Source organism: Rhineura floridana, chromosome 5 (assembly GCF_030035675.1).
Source record: "Rhineura floridana isolate rRhiFlo1 chromosome 5, rRhiFlo1.hap2, whole genome shotgun sequence".
Lineage (NCBI taxonomy): Eukaryota > Metazoa > Chordata > Lepidosauria > Squamata > Rhineuridae > Rhineura > Rhineura floridana.
The window spans coordinates 147,957,706-147,976,572 of NC_084484.1; the positions used below are offsets into that span (position 1 = coordinate 147,957,706).

An 18,867-nucleotide genomic window follows, 5' to 3' on the forward strand; every position below is an offset into this window, starting at 1 on the left:
AATGCAAAGACATAAAGCGAATGGTTACATTTCTGCCATAAAATGTTGAGACTCTCACACTGTGGTAGCCCAGACAGCTGTGCAACGTATATCCCTGGGTTTTGCAACACACTGTGTAAGTTACAGAAAAGGGCAGCCAAAATGATTAGGAGGCTGGAGCAATTTCCCTATGAGAAAAGGTTACAAAACGGGGGCTTTTTAGTTAAGAAAAAAAGGCAAGTATGTGGCAGGGATATGACAAAGATTTATAAAATTATTCATGGGGTGGAGAAAGTGGATAGGAATATGTTCCCCCTCTCATAATATTAGAATTCAGGGTTATCCAATGAAGTTGAATGGCTGAGATCCAGGACAGATAAAAGGCAGTACTTCTTCACACAGCGCATAGTTAAACTAAGGAGTTTGCTACAAGGTATGTTAAACAAGTTAGGGCTCATCTACACGGTGAATTACTGTGTGTTTGGTGCTACTCACATCTCCTTTTAATTCACATAATTCACATGACGTTACTAGCAAACAGAAGCTATCATGCAGTTTCCCCCCTGTAAATCCGTACTAACTCAAGTTTAGAACAATATGGCTGCAGTCTGCTCCACATGTCTTTGCAGATGGTTTGCTTCAATGCTTTTTGGTGGGCGGGTGAATTGTCACTTTCAGCTACTCCCCTTTCTCTGCTCACTAACTCTCCCATGAATTCCATTTTGTTTCCGGTGGTTTATCCAGCAACTTCCAACTGCTTTGTCTCCCTCCTTCATAATTTACTACAACCCTCCCTTCCTCCCCAAGTAAACTTTCTTCACTCCTTGTAACAGACTAGCAATGGGCTCCCTTTCCACAGTAATCTAATCAGAATTGCCATGATATTTTATCATTCTTTCTCATATTCTCTATCTTTGCGGAGAGAATTTTGAAGTAAGATCTCTCCACGCCTGGTTTCCAATTTTTTCCCCAATTCCTTTTTTTAAAAAAATTATTTGAAATCATTGATAATGTGATCAATACTTTTATCAATGTATTTTCTATCATTATAGAGTTGAGAATAAACATTGATACCAGTGGAGACTCATGAATAAGTATTGATTATAATACTGATAATTCTCTGCAAACCAAAAACAATTATGGAGGAGATTGGAAAAATGATAACATAGCATAGGGAAAAGGAATTGGATCATTAACAACCATCAGCCACACTTAAAAACTAAACATAAAAAAGGAGAGGATTACATCCCAATAACAGACCAGGAAGCAGAGGTGGTGGCCGGTGACCGCACTTCTCATCAACTCCCAAAATGCATTCTCTTCTCCTAACAGACTAGCGTAAAGAGGGGAGGGAGGGCTGCTCGCGTGACTGAAAGAACTGTAATGAAGAGCGAGGAAAGAAGAGGAGAGATCAGATGATTCCACTTCTTTTCAACTGCCAAACTTCAGGAAGCTGTGCGGGCGGGAGGGAGTGGAAATACTGTGCAGGTCAAAAATATTTGCACATGCCCAGTAACTGAGCAACTGGAGGGAGTAAAAATGTAAAATTAAAGGGTGTGGCCACAAGGAAACAGCAACACTAATCCTTCACAGAGGAACTCCTACTTGTGTGAATGGAAAACAACAGATTTGCAGCTACCATTGAGCATGAAGTGTGGACATTGCAAATCTATTGTGATGGTAAAAGCAGTGTATTTGCTACAAAGAAATGCTCCCATGTGGATAAGCCCTTAGACTGCTTTAAAGAGTATTAGAACAAGACTATTAGTGCTCAGTGCACTGGTGGCTTCTGCCGTTGGGACTGATAGGGCATGAGACATGAAGCCCCCTAGTAGGTGGCCAATGATAGGCACAGTTAATTCTAGGTTTGTCCCCAGCCTCCTCTTCCCTGCTGAGTTCATCTACAAAGGTGAAACTGAGATTAAGGAGGGGAAAGTTGACAACCAGTGCCACCCCCTGGGCTGGTTGTGAGGAGTTTGGTGGGACAGTGCTCCATTTGCCCTCAGGGACCAGCCTCCACTGCTATCAATGGCTGCTTTGACAGGGTGATGATTACAGTATACCTTCAGGATGAGACTGCATGTGTCTGAATAGCAGATGCTGGGGAACAACAATGAAGAAGGCTACTGCCTTCATGTCCTGCTGTGGGTTTCTTGGTAGCCACTCTGAGGGAAACTATTTAGCAGGGCTTCTATGTTCACTTTCACGTTGTGCTAGTATCTTTAAATTAAATGTTATTTCCTTCATCAATTTATTGTCTTCTCGCCCACTCATTAGAGAACAAGACATGATAGAAATGTAAAAATTATGCATGGTATGGAGAGAATGGATAGAGAGACGTTTTTCTCCCTCTCTCATAATGCTAGAACTTGTGGACATCCAATGAAGCTGAATGTTGGAAGATTCAGGACAGTCAAAAGAAAATACTTCACATTGAAGAAAGTATATTGTTTATCTATGGAATTTGCTCCTGGAGAAGGGAGTGATGGTCAGCAACTTGAAGGACTTTAAAAGAGGATTAGACAAATTCATGGAGAATTAGGCTATTAGCTATGATAGCTATGCTCTGCTTTCATAGTTGGAGGCAGTATGCTTCTGAATACCAAACTGGAAACCACAGGGAGGAGTGAGAGTGCTCTTGCGCTCAGGTCCTGTTTGTGGGCTTCCCATGGGTTTCTGGTTGGCCATTCTGAGAACAGAATGCTGGACTAGATGGGCCATTGTTCTGATCCAGCAGGTTCTTCTTATATTCTTAAACGATTCCCTCGTGATGCTTGAGAAAGAAACTGTTCTGCATGACAGAGCCTGTCAGAGCGAACCTCTATTTGCATAATACGGATTCCCTTTCACTAGAAAGGAAGAGCCCTCTTGGACTCTGATTCCCACCATGCAATGCTACCATACTGAGAGACGCCTAGGGTTTGCGTTGTATCTTGGGAGCTGTAGTCCTAGAAACCCTTGTTGTGTAAAAACACAGGTATTAAGCGAGAGGGGGGACTGTCCCGGCGGCAGCGGTTTAGCTGGAGTGTTTCATGAGCGCGTTCTCTCAGGCAGACAGGTGAGCAGTTCTATCTTTTTCCTTCCTGGCACCTGTTCGCTGGTCAGGCTGTCGCTTCTCTGTGAGGCGAAGGGGAAATGGGGGTTTGATGTGAACCCCTTTTTTGACTGAACGCAAACAGGCCCAGAGCAGACAATATGAAGTTGTCTTTTCCCCCACAGATGTAATTCTGAGTCTCGCAAACTCTGTTCAACTGCAGTCTCTTTTAGACTTGGGGGGCGGGGGCGGGGAACAGGCAGGGGTGAAGAGCTGCCTACTGACGTCTTGCTTCGTGTGAAAACATTTCATTATATGTATATGTAAAACATGTATATTTAAAATATTTCAGGGCGTAAGGTTTCTGTATGCAATTCGGCGCTGGATTTGGGCTGGCATTGTAAGGCGATGGACTTTTGCTTCAACTTTGAGGGATGGTGGGGGTTTTTTGGCTGCACTAAAAGAGTTAAACTTCTCCCGCCTCTCCCAGCGCGGCTGCGATGAGCTTCCTCATCCTCCCCTTCCCCGCCCCCCGCGGTTGTGTTTCACTGAGGAAAAATACAAAACGGCTGGAGAATTTTTGGATAATACTGACAACGCTGCAGGATTGTCATACAAAACTTATTCTCTCTCAGGCAGAGCCCCACCCCCGGCAATAAGTGTTGGCTTTGTAGAGCGATTTTTAAAATATTGACATTTAAAAAAAAGGTTCCCACCGCCCTACATATGAGACTCGAGTTGTACATAGAAAGCCTGAGGGGTTTGTTTTATTTTTAAAAAATTAGTAATTTTTAGGGCTGCGCCCTCATGAAACATCATAAAAACAAGAACAAGGCAAGATGTAATGATATAATAGTCACATTAGCAAGCATACAATTGGAATAAAACTTTTTCCCCTTATGGGAGGAGGACACGCTTATTGCCCAACTACATCCTAGAGTTTTCAGTTGTTTTCTATGAAAGCTCTCGCCCAGCTCTGCCCTAGGGGAAGACCCAAAATTGACTTCTAGTGTGAATGTAGAAGCTCCCTGTCTGCCCAATAGATGAATTGCTTTGTCTATTTTCTTATCATTTCTATTTTCTACTTTACCCTGCCACAGCATAGTCCAGAGGCAAGTGAGGATCACCTGTTTAGGCCTCTTCTGAAGCTTTTTTCCCCTTGTGGCATCACATTAAGGGCAGACTGCTGAGGACACATACGGCTCACTGAATGTACTTCTGAGAGAAACATATGGTCAGGACTGCACTTTGTGGGTAAAGATGGGAAACCAGTCTCATACCTTGTAATTTTCCCCCTCCCCCTTTATATTTTCTGTCCGTAGAATGTTTTTCCAGTTCTGGGGCAGAGTTCTTTGTCACTTGCATCTATGCATGTGATTTGGCTGTGAAAAAAGTGAGATGATGGGGCTGTCAAGCTTCCCTTTACAGCCTTCCTCCTAAACCTGCAGGTTCTCAGTACAGTACTTAATATTTATATAATCATTTTCCAGAACCTAATACTAAAAACAATTTCTGGGACTCAGGCATGAGTCTCCTTATGTCATACCTGGGATGTTAGAGGCAAAGACCATTTGAAATAACAATCATTCTAATTTTGGTGGCCTAGAAAGTGTTTGAGTGCCAGGTCAAATGACATCCAACTTTCCCTGTCTGGTTGAAAGAGCATCTGCTTTCAGATGAATGGAGAGGATCAACCAGCTATCAGTGAACCTGATTCAAACTCTTCCACCATTGGGGTTATATTCAACTAGTTCAAAACATCTAACTATCACTTCCTTACCCTCATCATACTTCATGTCACTGCAAGAAAGAACTTAAAATGCAAGTACACTGCAAATAAAAATGACAATATGTAATAATAGCAAGGAAAGATTGTTCTGGCTGATTGAAAGGGAGGGAAGGGGAAAAAAGAAAGTGAAATGGATGTTGTGGCCGAGAGAGATGAAAAAGGGCAAAGGAAGGAAATTAGGGGTTTGTGTCTGATACAAAATACTTTTTAAAGCCCTAAGGGGGAAATTAGAACTGTGAAGGCCTGGGGGGGGGAATCAGAAAAGTGTGTGTGTGGGGGGGAGATACTTGTTTTCCAATGATTTTTTATTCAACCTTTCCAACAGAAACATTGGGAATTTTGGGGAACACTAGAAAAAAAATTCTTAGTAATACTTTTTAAGACAATGTTTTACTTAAGATGTGTAGGATGAAGATTTTAATGTACAACAATCTATTACAGCATGAAATAATGATAATTTCTTTGTACCCGGTATGTCCAAATGCTTTCACCGTTGTTACATATTTTAACTCGCTATCCAAATATGCTGCCAGTCCTTAATATTGTGAGTGTATGAGACTCTTTCTGCCCAAATAATATACTTTCTTTTGGTTTCTGGAAGAAGGCAAGATTGTCTGCCTGTAACCCTGAACAGGCGTACTCCACACTGCAATATTTTGTTGCAGGTCCCATTGTATTATAAATTATAATTGTCATTTCTGTTTGTCATCTTTTATTTTCCTATTTGTCACATGGCAAAAATTAAGATACGTGTGTTTAAGTAGCATAGGATGCAGCAGTCTGCAGCTTGCTCACTCTTTAATATTGGCCATCTTTGCAATTTTGTGTGTACAAAATTAAGGCTGAAATCCTATACTGCACTTAGATGGGAATAAGGTTCACTATGAATGCTTACTTCTGAGTAAGCATTCATAGGATTGCTTTGTAAACTTTATAAATATACCAAATAAGTATAATTTTTATGCTAATTGAGTTTTAAGTCATACATTTTATGTTGTTAAAGCAATAAAATAATTTAGGTTTGAGAAGTAAATATTGACTATATCTCAATATCTCCCCAAGGCTGAAATCTAGGGCTTCAAAGTTTCTAAAATTTTAAATCTCTAGGCAAGCACACCACCAGTAAGGACTGATCATGTTCAGCATCCAAGGAATGTTGAGTATCAGTTGGAAAGTAACCCTGAATATGAGCACCTCACACTGCAATATTTTGTTGCATGTCCCATTGTATTATAATTTTATTAGTGTTAATTTTTCTCCTTAAAAAAAGTTTTACTACTGGAAAGGAACTTTATTAGCTAAAATAACATAATTTAATCTGGAATGTAGAGATTGGTATCTGTATTAGAGCTTAATTTAAAATATCAGCAAGTGTTCCCACTTCCAAGGTAGAGACACACTTACTATTGTACCGGTTCCAGTGCGTCTCCATCTCTTTTTTGAAACAGGGACACACTGCTAATCAAACTCTTCTATTTACAGTAAAACTGGTTGGATCAGCTTGAGTGGTTTTTTTTTATAATTCAGTTTCAGGCAGATTTTGCAATCAATTGGTAGATCAATCCATTTGTCTTCCAGGAAACGCTTTGCTGCAGGCTCAGTCAGAGACAGTGATTGGCCCAACACTTTGTTGTGCAGTCCTGAAAGGTCAAAATCAGAAGTGGAGAAGGGAGGTGTGTCCAGCAGAGGGCAGAGTTGCTTCAACATACAGCATCCTGACTTCTTTTGAAGCTGCTAGTGTCCCCACAGCCCCACTCCTCTGGACTGGGGAATGAGTGAATACAGTTTAGCCATCAGGATGCCTCCCAAAAGCAACTTTGAAAGTGCATACATTTATATAAATTAAGTATATAAATGAACTGAGATTCACAATTCTCCCATTTGATTAGAAGGAGCTGTTTATGCTGTCAGCCCTTTTATCCCTCTAACTCAGTTTCATCTAGCCTTGACTGCCATCGCTTTCCAAGACCTCAAGTAGAGGTCTTTCACTGTCATTTACCTGAGGGCTCATCCATATATCTGTAATTTGTAAATGTAATCCCCCTTTGCCTCCTTAATTCATCACTAATTTTATGTTCTCCAATCACTGCATTCCCACACTTTCTCCTCCTATGATCTGGAGTTTCCAATAGCAAGTATACACAGAAAAGGAGAGAAACAGCAATTATAAACAGTTCCTGAGGAGGGAGGCCCGTTGCTTTGACTTACAGTTTCCTGTGTGGGTGGTTCTAACTCCACCTCCTTCCACACCTTCTCCTGCTGGTTCCCATTAGCTCCCTCACCCCTCTCTCTTCTGATTAGAGCCAATCAGCAACACAACACGCCTCCTGCTTCTGTTAGGTTCCCATGGGCTACTTCACTCCTCTCCCTTCTGATCTGAGCCAGTCAGCAACACAAGATGAAAAGGAGGAAGGTGAGTTTGTAAACAAAAAAGGGCATGCCTGCAAGTATAGATGAGGAAAGTGTTTGCTTCTAGTACAAAGAAAGTGCAAAGCAATCAAGTTTGGACTACCAGCAGACAGCTCTAATAAGGAAAACGTGGATTTTTAGTATGGTCTGAATGAGCCCACAGATTCTTTGACTAGAGATTTGAGATGAACGTGGGGCCACCTAACATGGAAGAGGGCCAACCACTGTCAGTTTTAAAACTGTATTCGTAATCATAGTTTTTATGCCACTACATCCAGTTAGAAGAATCAGATGTATCATTAGCACATTTTCATTGCTTGTCTCATTTCTATTGCAGATTGAAGAATGGATAAAGATGCACAGAAGATGTTTAAAATCTAAAATGATCTAGAATAATAATATAGGTTGTATGATATCCTGCTAAGAACATACCATATTTTCCAAAGATGGTAGCTCCCTTACTCAGCTGCCCAACAAGAACATTTACTGTTCCTTTAACTACTGTATCCATGAAGTTAAAACATCTGGTGTGTCTTGGAGAATTGAGTATTTAGCACAGCTAACTCTTGAGTATGGCTTTTGGAAAGAAAATATCCCTTTCTCGAGTTGAAAATCCCTGCTTTTTGCTTTTTCTGATAATCTTTCAAGCAATATTCATCTTGATACTGTACCGAGGTAGCAGTTCAGCTGTGTATCGGGCTCCTTTTAATGTACCTCACACACTGGACTATGCAAAAACAGAGGATGTTTATACAAATCTCAGTTTGTTCACTCATGCTCCTGATAAGGCAAAAATGCAATACTGCACGGATGCATCAATAATGGGTATGTATATAATTTTTAACCCCTTAACATCTTCACATCCTAATATCGTAACTAATTTAATTTTAATATTTATTATCTGTACAGAGTTTTTTAGTTATTTCTGTGTTTAATTATGTTTGATTTATGATATAATGAATCTATTTTAAAGTTGTTTAACATATGGTTTTAATTGTATATTGGTTGTTTGTTGTGCACTGCCCAGAGAGCTTCGGCTATGGGGCGGTATATAAATTTAATTAATAAATAATAAATATAAATAAATAATGAAAAAGATGCAAAATAAGGATCCTTGCTTGTGTCTTTCTTAGTCTTACTGTCACATGTTGATGTTGGATGGTTCACCCTAATGATTTGACTTACATGAAATCTATATGTGAAGATTACCTGAGGCTGTAGCTGGAAGCAGTGGGGCTTGGATGAAGCTATGGAGCTACAAGCACTTCCATTGCCAAGTTATGCCATTCAGGACAGAAGGAAGCAGTAAGACTGCAAATTTTTCTGTGTCATCTGTAGGCTGATGCAGCAAAGAGGCCTAGATCAGGCCCACTGGCAGTAGCTTGACCGACTGCAGAGGATCCTTGCCTGGCCTAGCTTTTCTCTCAAAATACCCCATTCTGGGAGTTTTTTCTATTTTCCACCATCGGTAGCTTCTGCTTTCTGGTGTTTTTGGTGGGCACAGTGGGGTTCCCTATGGTGACAAGGCCCCCAACTAATAGAACTGGGTAGAGAGAAACCTCTGTTGTATTCTAACCCCCTTCATTGTGGCTGATTGAGGCTTAGGACCGCTCTACCTGTGTATTGATGTTGGGTAGTCATTGTCCTGGGACAGATTTACTTTGCATTGTGCCTATATTTGTGAAAGCACCTTTCCTGGTAACATTCATTTCAAATGTTATATCCGCTGAGATAATATATATTATTATAGATAATATTCATGGAAAATTAAAGCCACTTGCCTGCATTTTAAAAAAAGAAGTAAAACTAACTTTAAGTAAAGCCCACCTACTTGTTTTAGATTTTTCCAATGTTAGAATTTCAAAATATCCTTCTATCCATTAAACAATATATATGTTTCCCGTTTTGAGTCAACAAACAACATAATAAATACCTTGTAACTATGTCAACTGCTTTTGTTTCTGCCCTTGAATGATTAATGATTGACCTTGTTACTTGTTTCATAAACTGTAGTTTTATAGTGCTAAGAGAACCTTGGCTACTGCAAGAAACATTGATTTGAAATTGGGTGACCTTCCAGTGGACACAACTTGTCTTGGGATACTTGAAAGGCTTAGTTCAGGATGAAGAACTAATGATTGTATAGTAGATAGAGATTGCTTGCACTGGAAGAACTGCCCATGTTAAGCAAAGAAGAACTTTTATGGAAAATAAAGATTGTAGGTGTTGAAACTTTCTATATTCTAGTAATGTTTTGTTAGTAATACTTTCAAAAAGCTGTATATAGGTGCATGTAAAAATTAAAGCACAGCTTCAGACCAGGCAAAATGAAAGGGAGAGCTTGGAAGTAAGCCTGTTTCTTGTGTACATCAGAACTTGAACAGATGGTAGAACTAGTGAAAAAAGTTGGAAATGTGAAGGCCTGGGGAAAAAACAAAAAAAATGGACACCCCCCCATTTTTGAATGGAAAACATGGAAAAGCTGGGAATAATGAAAAAACTCTTGATAAAATATTTTATTTTCTCAGATGAGTTTTTAGAAATGATTAATTCCTGTGTATACATATACAATGCTCAAATCTTACATGCATTTGTCTCCTCAGGGTGCTGACATTGTCAGGAGAAAATCATACAGGGTCTTAGCTGCTTGGGAATTCTGAAGGTAGTTTGCTTTCCTCAGATCACCATTAATCAGAGGTTTCTATTGGCAATTACATTTTTCCCTTTCTCAGATGACAAAAACTAAAGTTACCTGTGCTTAGGTAGCATGGAGTGTAGTAGTTTAACTCTAGTTTTAGATATATTCACAGTTTTGCTTATACAAAAAAAATGTGCACTCTGATGCACACTTACCTGGGAGTATGCTTCACTAAACAGAGTGAGTCCTACATCTGAGTAAAGCATACATAAATTCTGTAAATTTTAATAAAAATGCCAAATATTTATTTGTTTCAATATTTTTCTGTTCCTGCTCATTAGCTGGAAAAGGCTCCCAGAATGGCTTACAAAGATCAATAATAGTAATAATACAGTTTCATATATTAATTAAATAATAAATGATACATTTTATGTTGTTAAATCAGTAAAAGAAGTTTGGACTTGATAGGAAAGGAACTATTACATATCTTTCATTTCCCCCCAAAACTGTACATCTCTAATGTTTACTTCAGGAGTAGTTTCAGTTTTATATCTTTAAAACACAGGCACAAAAGCAGACAAACGCTTGTAAATATCTTGATTTGGATGCTTCTTATGGTCAGACATTCCACACTGTACCTGTGTGACAGGGTTTGCAAGTGCTCCCTTCTCCCAGCTGATGTCGTCTATAGTGCTGTTGATGTTCTGACTTTCTGCATAACTTAGTCCTTGCTGAGATTTGATTTTGGTGTCTCAGGTCTTCTGAGAATTCCCAATTGCAGTTTGGCAAGAGAAGATGTGTTTTGCTATTAAAGTTACCTTGTGAGCAAAGCTCAGTTGTGTATCCTAATCTGATCTGGCAAATATTGCCAAACATACGGGTTTGTTATGTTTAAGGCCTTTGAGAGTCTTCCTATGTTAATCTGACAAGAGATTTCGATCTTCAACTTTTTGCCTTTGTCATTGAAGTTAAGAGACCTTATCTTAATTTGGCTGCTGGACTTGTTTTTTGTATTTTGTGTTGTAGTTTTGTGGGGAGGGTGCCTTTTTTGCATTACTTTTCTGTATTAATCCTTCTTTGGAAGTGGTTGCCTTTGCTATGAGGTAGCTTTCCCTTTAACAGTGGACTCTTCCTGTTAATCTTAAAATGTTTCTGTGTGCTAGAAATTAATATCCAGTAGTTTTCTGGCATGCTGCTATTTTTTGAAGTCGCTATTTTTCAATAACTATAGTGAAATCTCATTATAACGCATCTCACTGCATAATGGATTCGGATATACCACGGGTATGACCCTGTCCCCTGAGTCTCATTGCAGAAGCACTGGAGGAATCCTGGGGGAGGCTAGGCTTGTTCTCATAACTCTAAACAAAGGGTTGAGAACCTGTGGCCCTCTAGATATTGTTGGATTCCAACTCCCATCAGCCCCAGTCTGCATGGTCAACAGTCAGGGATGATCGAAGTTGTAGTCCAGCAACATCTGGAGGGCCATAAGTTCCTCGCTCTTGCTCTAAACCATGGTTTATCATTACATTCCAACTCGGCCAATGTGATAAGGTGGGGAGTGGGATGAGAGGGAGTTGTGATGTTTATATATCCTATTCATTTGGTTTCTTTATAACTTATGCAAATCATTCTGTGCAGCAGTTGTAATATCAGCAAATTGGTTAACCAGACAAAGTATATTTTCCAGTCTGTGACTCCTGACAGGAAAGCAGTAGATTTTCAATCATGAAATTCACACACTTTAAAAAGTGATGCTGTCAATCTTTCAGTCATTCAGAAGAAAGTAATATCTAACTCAATCCAAATGGTTTTGTCAGGATATGGAAGAGATGGTGTTCTTTGTTTTTGTATGAAGTAAATGTCTGGAGTCCTTGATAGTAGTGGGAAGAAATAATTTCCATGTTCTTGAAGGTTAGGATTTGTAATAGGTTGTGCTGCTTTTTCTAGAAAATGATTGTACCCATGATTGAATCATCAGTATGAATCTGAGGAGCTAGCACTGAAGTCTTCTGCACTCATCGTGGCCATAACTACTGTATTATCCACAACTGTTTTTTTTTCTCTCTCCCCCACCGCCCAAATTATGTGATTTTCCCCTCCTAGTTAGTTTTTATAATCTTTAGCATAAATTGTTCTCCTTATTCAAGTCCATATAAAGTCGCTTCATATCTTCAGTAGATATGGAAAAATGCCTACATCTTTCTAAATATTAGAAATTACCAAGATGTGCCAATTTTTCTCTTGGTTAATTCCAGTCTTTCAGCCATCCTTACTACACAGTTTATCATCTTCAAAACTTGAATATTTTCTGATTTTAGCAATACTACTTGGAAATTTGAATCCCCAAGCATAACATAGTTACACAGTCGAGCAACTGAAATTTGATAGCCGTTGAATCTTAACCTTATTGAAAGAAGTGTTTTTGTTACCAGTGCTAAACGTATTTCTGTAAACACAAGCTGCAATAGGCTGGATTTCACTCTTGACTTTGTTCCAAGGTTGGAACATGGATCTATTGATTGATCAAATATTGACAATTTTCTGGTCAATTCTGACTGGTTTTTTACCCTGGGGAAATATTCCATGACTAGCCGCATCTGATTCAATCTACAATCCATTAAAATTTCTAAAATCCTCCTCAACTGCCTGAACAATAACACTTTATTTTAATACTTTGTGCCTTTGCTTTCTTTAGAGGTTAAGAATGTTGGTAATGTTGTCATCCTCTGTCACAAAATTCTGCAGATTTCTGCAGATTGTATAGAATCGACTTGGCTTTGGAAAACCTAGTAGACAAAATTCTTCCTGGTGCAATGTTATCGTAATGGAGAGTGATGGAAGAATTACTACTGCTACTACTACTACTACAACATATCCCATCTTTCCTCTGAGGACCTCAAGGTAGCAAACATGGCTTTCCCCCTTTCCTTTTTATTCTCATGATGACCCTGTGAGGTAGGTCAGGCTGAGGGATAAGTCACCCTGCAGCTATTATGGCTGAAATACCACCTGAATAATCCTGTCACCACAGGGATGTTTCTGTTCCCGATGCCAGCTGTGGTGACAGGATTATTCAGATGGTATTTCCTACCTTCATACTAGTTCTTCCTTGGTGTTGTCCTTTGACCTCTGATTACAGAGCAGAGGCCATTGATGTTGTCTGAAACATGGAAGTGGAATTGAGCAGCTGGATCTTACTCAGTCCATGATGGAGACAGGTCTTCTCTTGGCAGTTGCCAGGCAACTGCTCCTCTGAGGCAAGAAAGTGAGACTGGGCAGCCCAGGGTGAGGGCAGAGCTGCCCAGCATATCTGTGGCCCAGTGTATCTTGTATTGTCATTCTTAAATCCTGCCCACGCTGTTTCCATCTGCTTTTCTGATTACTAGAAGCCCTCTTTTTTAAAAAAAATTTTAGTGACAGCATACAGTGGTTTACTATTACATGTACAAAAGGACGTATGAAAAAGGGGTTCTGCTATGCTATTAGTGTGCCATAGAAAAGACAGACTTTTAAGTGTGTACTCCTCTTTGTCTTAGTGCTTAAAGTAAGTATAGTTTCTCTACTTTAGTATCATGAGTCATATCCAGCGGTGTTGCTTCACTGATAAGACCTCTTCCAGTAGGAGGTCTCGAAGCAATTTTCAGCAGTTCCCCCTCCACGCTGCAGCCCTCCAGGGCACCCTATTTATTTATTTATTTAGAAATATTTTTATACTGCTAAAAATACCATACTGGTGTACAATAAAAATACAACAGATAAAATTGTCCTCGGAGGAGAAATCCAAAACTGCTCATAAGGTCCACCAACCTTTGGGGCAGATGTAGGATGATGGGAAGGGCAGCTGAGGGAAAAGGAGAGTTCACAGAAAATTGACTCCCTGCCCAGTCTGCCAATGAGAGTTTTACCACCAGCTGAGTGACACTGTTGGATATGCCCCAGTGATTTTTACATTCAGACCACAGAAGATGGTCTTGAGAATGATTCCAATTGGCACCTGCATCCATCTAGCGTGATCCTTTTTTAAAAAAAATGAGCGTATAAGAACAAGCAAGAATCATTCTCAAGACTGGTCACCTAATGGAGAAACATGATGTGACTGGGGAAAAATAATCTTGTCGAGAAAAAAGAGGCTGTATCATTAGAGCATAAAGTTTCTAAGTAATCTGCCTTATTCTCTTTGCCCTGTTATGCATGCAGCTAGGACAGATTCATGATTCTGTTCAAATACAGAAAAGCTCCATAATTTCATATTAGTCACAAAGTTTCAGTAAAGGTCTTATTACTGCCTCCTTTAAACAGGGCGGAATTCTGCCCTGAAACAAGGCATTAATCACCTCCGTGGCCCAATCAACCAGCCCCCCCTGGCATTTTTTATAAGCCAGGAAGGGCAAGGATCCAATATGCAGGTGGTAGGACGCAGCCCTCCAAGGATTTTGTCCACATCCTTGGGTTGGACAGGCTGAAAGGAATCCATTCTAATCAAACAAGCAGGAGCCATAGCTACATCCCCAGAGACTGTATTAATTTTGGTGTCTAAGTCAGAACGAATCTGGGCAACTTTCTCTGCGAAATGCCGTGCAAATTCATGACAGCGGGCTACTGAGTGGTCATCATCATGGTCACACGGGTCGGAGCTTAAAAGGCTCCTGACCACTCGGAACAGTTCTGCCGGATGAGACTTGGCAGACGCGATAGAGGCAGAGAAGAAAACTTTCTTCTGAGCCCGGACTGCCATAGAATAGGTCTTTAAATAGCCTCTAGCCCGTGTTCGATCAGATTCGCTCTGAGTTCTCCACCAACGACGCTCTAGTCTCCTTCTTTCGCGTTTCATCATACCCAGCTCCTCGGTAAACCAAGGAGCAGTTTTAGGTCCAATCCGCGAAAGGAGACGCTTAGGAGTGATTGTGTCCACCGCCCTGGTCATTTCCTCATTCCAGAGGTCGACCAGAGCTTCGACAGAATCACCTGCCAAGGTGGCAGGAAAGTCCCCAAGAGCCGTCAGGAAACCATCTGGTTCCATCAGTCTCCTGGGGCGGATCATTCTAATTGGTCCTCCACCCCTGCGGAGGTTCTGAGTCCCAGTAAGTCTAAACCTGAGCAGGTAGTGATCTGTCCATGACAATGGAACTAATGAAAGTTCCTCCACACCAAGATCACATGTATCTCCTCCAACACAAAAAACAAGGTCCAAAGTGTGACCGGCAATATGGGTAGGGCTTGATATTACTTGGGACAGACCCATGGTTGTCATGGAGGCCATGAAATCCTGAGCCACTCCAGAAAGTGCAACATCGGCGTGGATATTGAAATCACCCAGTACCATAAGCCTGGGAGATTCCAAAGCCAACCCCGAAATTACTTTGGTAAGCTCAGGAAGGGAGACGGTTGGGCAGCGGGGTGGACGGTACACCAACAGAATCCCTATTCTGTCCCGGGTACCCATTTTCAAAAAGACACATTCAAACCCTGAGAATTGTGGGAGAGGATACCTGGTCATATGTATGGTATCTCGAAAAACCACTGCGACTCCACCTCCCCGACCCCCAGGTCTAGCCTGCTGGTGTACAGAGAACCCGGGAGGACAGAGCTGAGAGAGATTCACCCCCCCAGCTTCATCCAACCAGGTCTCTGTAATACACGCCAGGTCAGCGCACTCATCCAGGATCAATTCCTGAATAGCGCTAGCTTTACCGTTCACTGACCTGGCGTTCACAAGCAGGATTTTAAACCCGGGGGAAGTGTCAGCAAGGCTATCCAGGTTATCTGAGTGGGAGAGCAATTTAGGGGTTAACAGCATTCTGTTAAATTCCCCTTTAGTTTGATTGGGTAAATAACTCCCAAGACCGTATCTCCCTCGACCCTCCAGAACATCAGTGGCCGCCCCCTGGATTCCTTCCATTAAATCCCCATTCACCCTTAAAATTATTTGTCTTCCATTATTCCGAAAAGTTGTTTTAGGTCAAGGGAATACCGATCGGATCATTCATCCAGAGCGTGGAGATATTGAGTCAAATGGAAGAGAGTTATTAATAAACACAGAAGAGTCATCCCGCAAAGATTCAATTTTTTCCAAACTAGAGTCCAAACAACATACATTAGATAAATGTACTTGTTTAGAATTCGAAAGAAAACCCCTATAAGTACACATCTTTGGTAAAGGATCATCCTCATTATGATCCAAATTTCCCCTATCAATCCGATGGGAAGGCAGATTGAATAATGGTGTCATAATAGAGAAGGACGCTGGACACTCCTTCCCACCAGGGACCTGCTCTATATTGGAGACAATTGGCTTATTATCTACTGAGGATAAGATGGTGGAGTAATCACTAATTGTGGATAATGTCAATAAACAAGACTCCCCACATTTATCATTTTTAAGAATTGACGACTGTAGTTGAGGGCCCAGAGGATAGACAAGATCATGTATCGGACCCAAATCAATTAAATCCCAGACAGTAGCTGGTTCAGATGTTATTAGTGGTCGCTGAATTCTCTTACCAATGTCGCTAGTAAGAGGCTGTACTGGGGCTACATTTTCAAAAAACCGCATGATTTCAATACCATGCGATTGCAAAAATCGTTTGTTTTGAAGTAGCAGTCCAACAATTTCAGGTGAAGTAAAAGATACCACAGTACGAGTTATGTCCAAATTATAATAAAGATATTCCACATGGGCTATATCCTTAATAGAAAAGAAACCAGGCAAAATATTGTCGAGAGTTCTCAAAAGATGGAGTTTACGATCCTTTTGAGCAGTACGCCCCCAAGGCCTAGAGTAGTTTAGTAACACCAGCTTCCGGCGATTAAGAATCAATTGTCATGATGGAATAATAGGACGTATTTGCTCAGGTAAAACATCGCCGGGGGCAGGGGGCTGGGGTGCTTGTAGCTCAGAGGTTGGATGTTGCGATAAGATGGTAGGTGGTAAAGAAGAGAGAGATGAAGAGGCTGGTTTACCAACCAAAAGAACTTTATCATCCTCCCTAGGAGTAGTAGTCATGACATCCTCTCTGGGCGTAGATTGCAGAACAGAATGAGTCCTCTCACTCTTCTTTAAGGAGGAGGAAACTTCTAATGCCTTGAACAATTTCATAAAATTCATTTTATTGTAACGTTGGAACTTCGGATTTTTTATATTCTTACTCAATTTAATGGTATTATTTTTGCGTCTTCGTAAGGAGGACCTCAGCAGTCTGGTTTTTCTCCTTGTTGACTTTCCTGAGTGCTTGGCTATCACTGGGCTTAAATATGTTTGCGTACTCTGTGATACCGATCCAGATGAAAAGAGAGTTTTGCTGCAAATTTCTCCCAACGTAGTTAGAAGCTTATTAGTTGTTGTCAAAAAGTTCTTAATATGATCGATATTCTTGGCTAACATATAAAGCCACCACTCAGTAGGAAAATTATCTGCCAAGTCTATCAGAAAGTTCTTGTCTTGAGAAGTCAAAGGATCCGAGGAATCCAAGATTGGTGGAAGAGTACAATCTAAGGAAACAGCAGGTTCCTGAGCCACTCTTGTGTTGTAAAAGAGTGTTTTGATATAGTCGGTAATTTATCCTCTAATGAAAGAGACAATCCAGTCTCAACCAGTTTTCCCGCTGCTACTAATTCACTTGCCAAATCAGGAGTGGCAGATATAGGAGCATCTAATTGTAAGGCTCCATTTAGATCTAATGTCCAGTCCAAAGGAGTATTTACTTGAGAACAATCTACTGCATCTTGCTTTGGGAGAGAGCTCAGAAGGTTGTTAATAGAAATGGATTCAGAATTCACATCTTCTGCCATCTCAGTTGGTCTTATCTGCTCTTTCGGAGAGAAGAACTTTGTAATCTTTATTTGTTTTGGTTTTGACTTATTAACTTGGAGTGCCGACTCCAAGGGAAACAGTCTTCGTTTTTTATACTCCAATCTAGTGAATTACATAGTACTACACTTCCCCTTTAATTGGGGGGAAAAATGATAATAGAGAAAAATACCAGGAGGTAGTTCTAATAGAGGAAATTAAAGGGGAATTACTCTCTTTCCTCCTTTCTTCCTTCTTCCTTCTTTTATATATTTCCTTGTATATCCAAAAAAGTCAAGGTTAAAGATGTAACATGATGTAACATTTGAGGGCAATGCCTGACAAAAGTCTCTGAAGCCAAAAAGGGTCTAGTAAGATTTCCAGTGGTTCAAGGATAAGTAAGGTTTCAGTGAAGCAGAACAAATTGTACAAACCCAAGGAACAATAGCAAATTTGAAAATACAGGATTTGTCAGTTCCACTGAATCATTTTTCAGCACAGAATTTTAATATTTTTAAAAAGAGTTTATTTTTTATTACACAGTCAAGTTGTGTGCCCTTCACACAACTAATTGAACCTGCAATTACCAGCCTTGCAGAAAGATTAAGAACAGCTATGAAACCATAGTTAGCAGGTTCAAGTATAACACAAAACAATTGTTTACTGCAAACTAGGAAGTAACTAAGAGCATTTGAGGAGAGTAGCAAGCATAAGGCACATTCTGATGGTGCCAAACCATAGTTTGCTGTTGTGTGAATTAACCCATTGTAAATCTTTAGTTAGAATTCTTAAGGAATACTGTTCGTATGGGACTTAACTTAAAGTTCTAAACTCTCTGTGTACCACTTGAAGTCTGTGGAAGTCTGTAAAAAGTCTGCAGATTAACAGGACCAAATTTACACACCCAAGTTACTGATTCAGAATCTGATGCAGAAAGTATAGAAGATTCCACAAAAGAAAAAAGACCCACTTTCATATTGTGTCTTAAGTTCAAAAGTGTTTTGATACTGAATCTGAACACGTTTATACAAGTTATAAGGAAAGAACAAATTGTGTTTCTGATTGCAACATTGATGCCAGATTGCAAAGTGGTGTATTGGATTTTCGATAGAATGTGTGGGGATGAAACATCATTCCGGAGTGCTTTGCAATTTTAATAACAGAGTATAGAATTGTTTGAGACTATTTTTAGTGATATTGCAGCTGTGATTATTTAATGATATTCTTCT

The 18,867-nt window shown here is 40.2% G+C and overlaps 1 protein-coding gene across 2 annotated transcripts in view; it reads left to right on the forward strand.

The window, feature by feature from the left end:
• The first annotated feature begins 2,876 nt into the window (after positions 1-2,876).
• Positions 2,877-18,867, forward strand: part of LOC133385417 (beta-1,4-galactosyltransferase 3-like) — a 41,118-nt gene continuing 25,127 nt past the window's right edge. The window contains exons 1-2 of one of the 2 annotated variants that reach the window (XM_061628391.1): positions 2,877-3,037; positions 7,549-8,036. In XM_061628391.1, coding sequence (XP_061484375.1) covers positions 7,784-8,036 — 253 coding nt within the window. In that variant the 5' untranslated portion in view covers positions 2,877-3,037; positions 7,549-7,783. The remainder of the gene's footprint in view (positions 3,038-7,548; positions 8,037-18,867) is intronic. The other variant, XM_061628390.1, reaches the window with a different exon arrangement.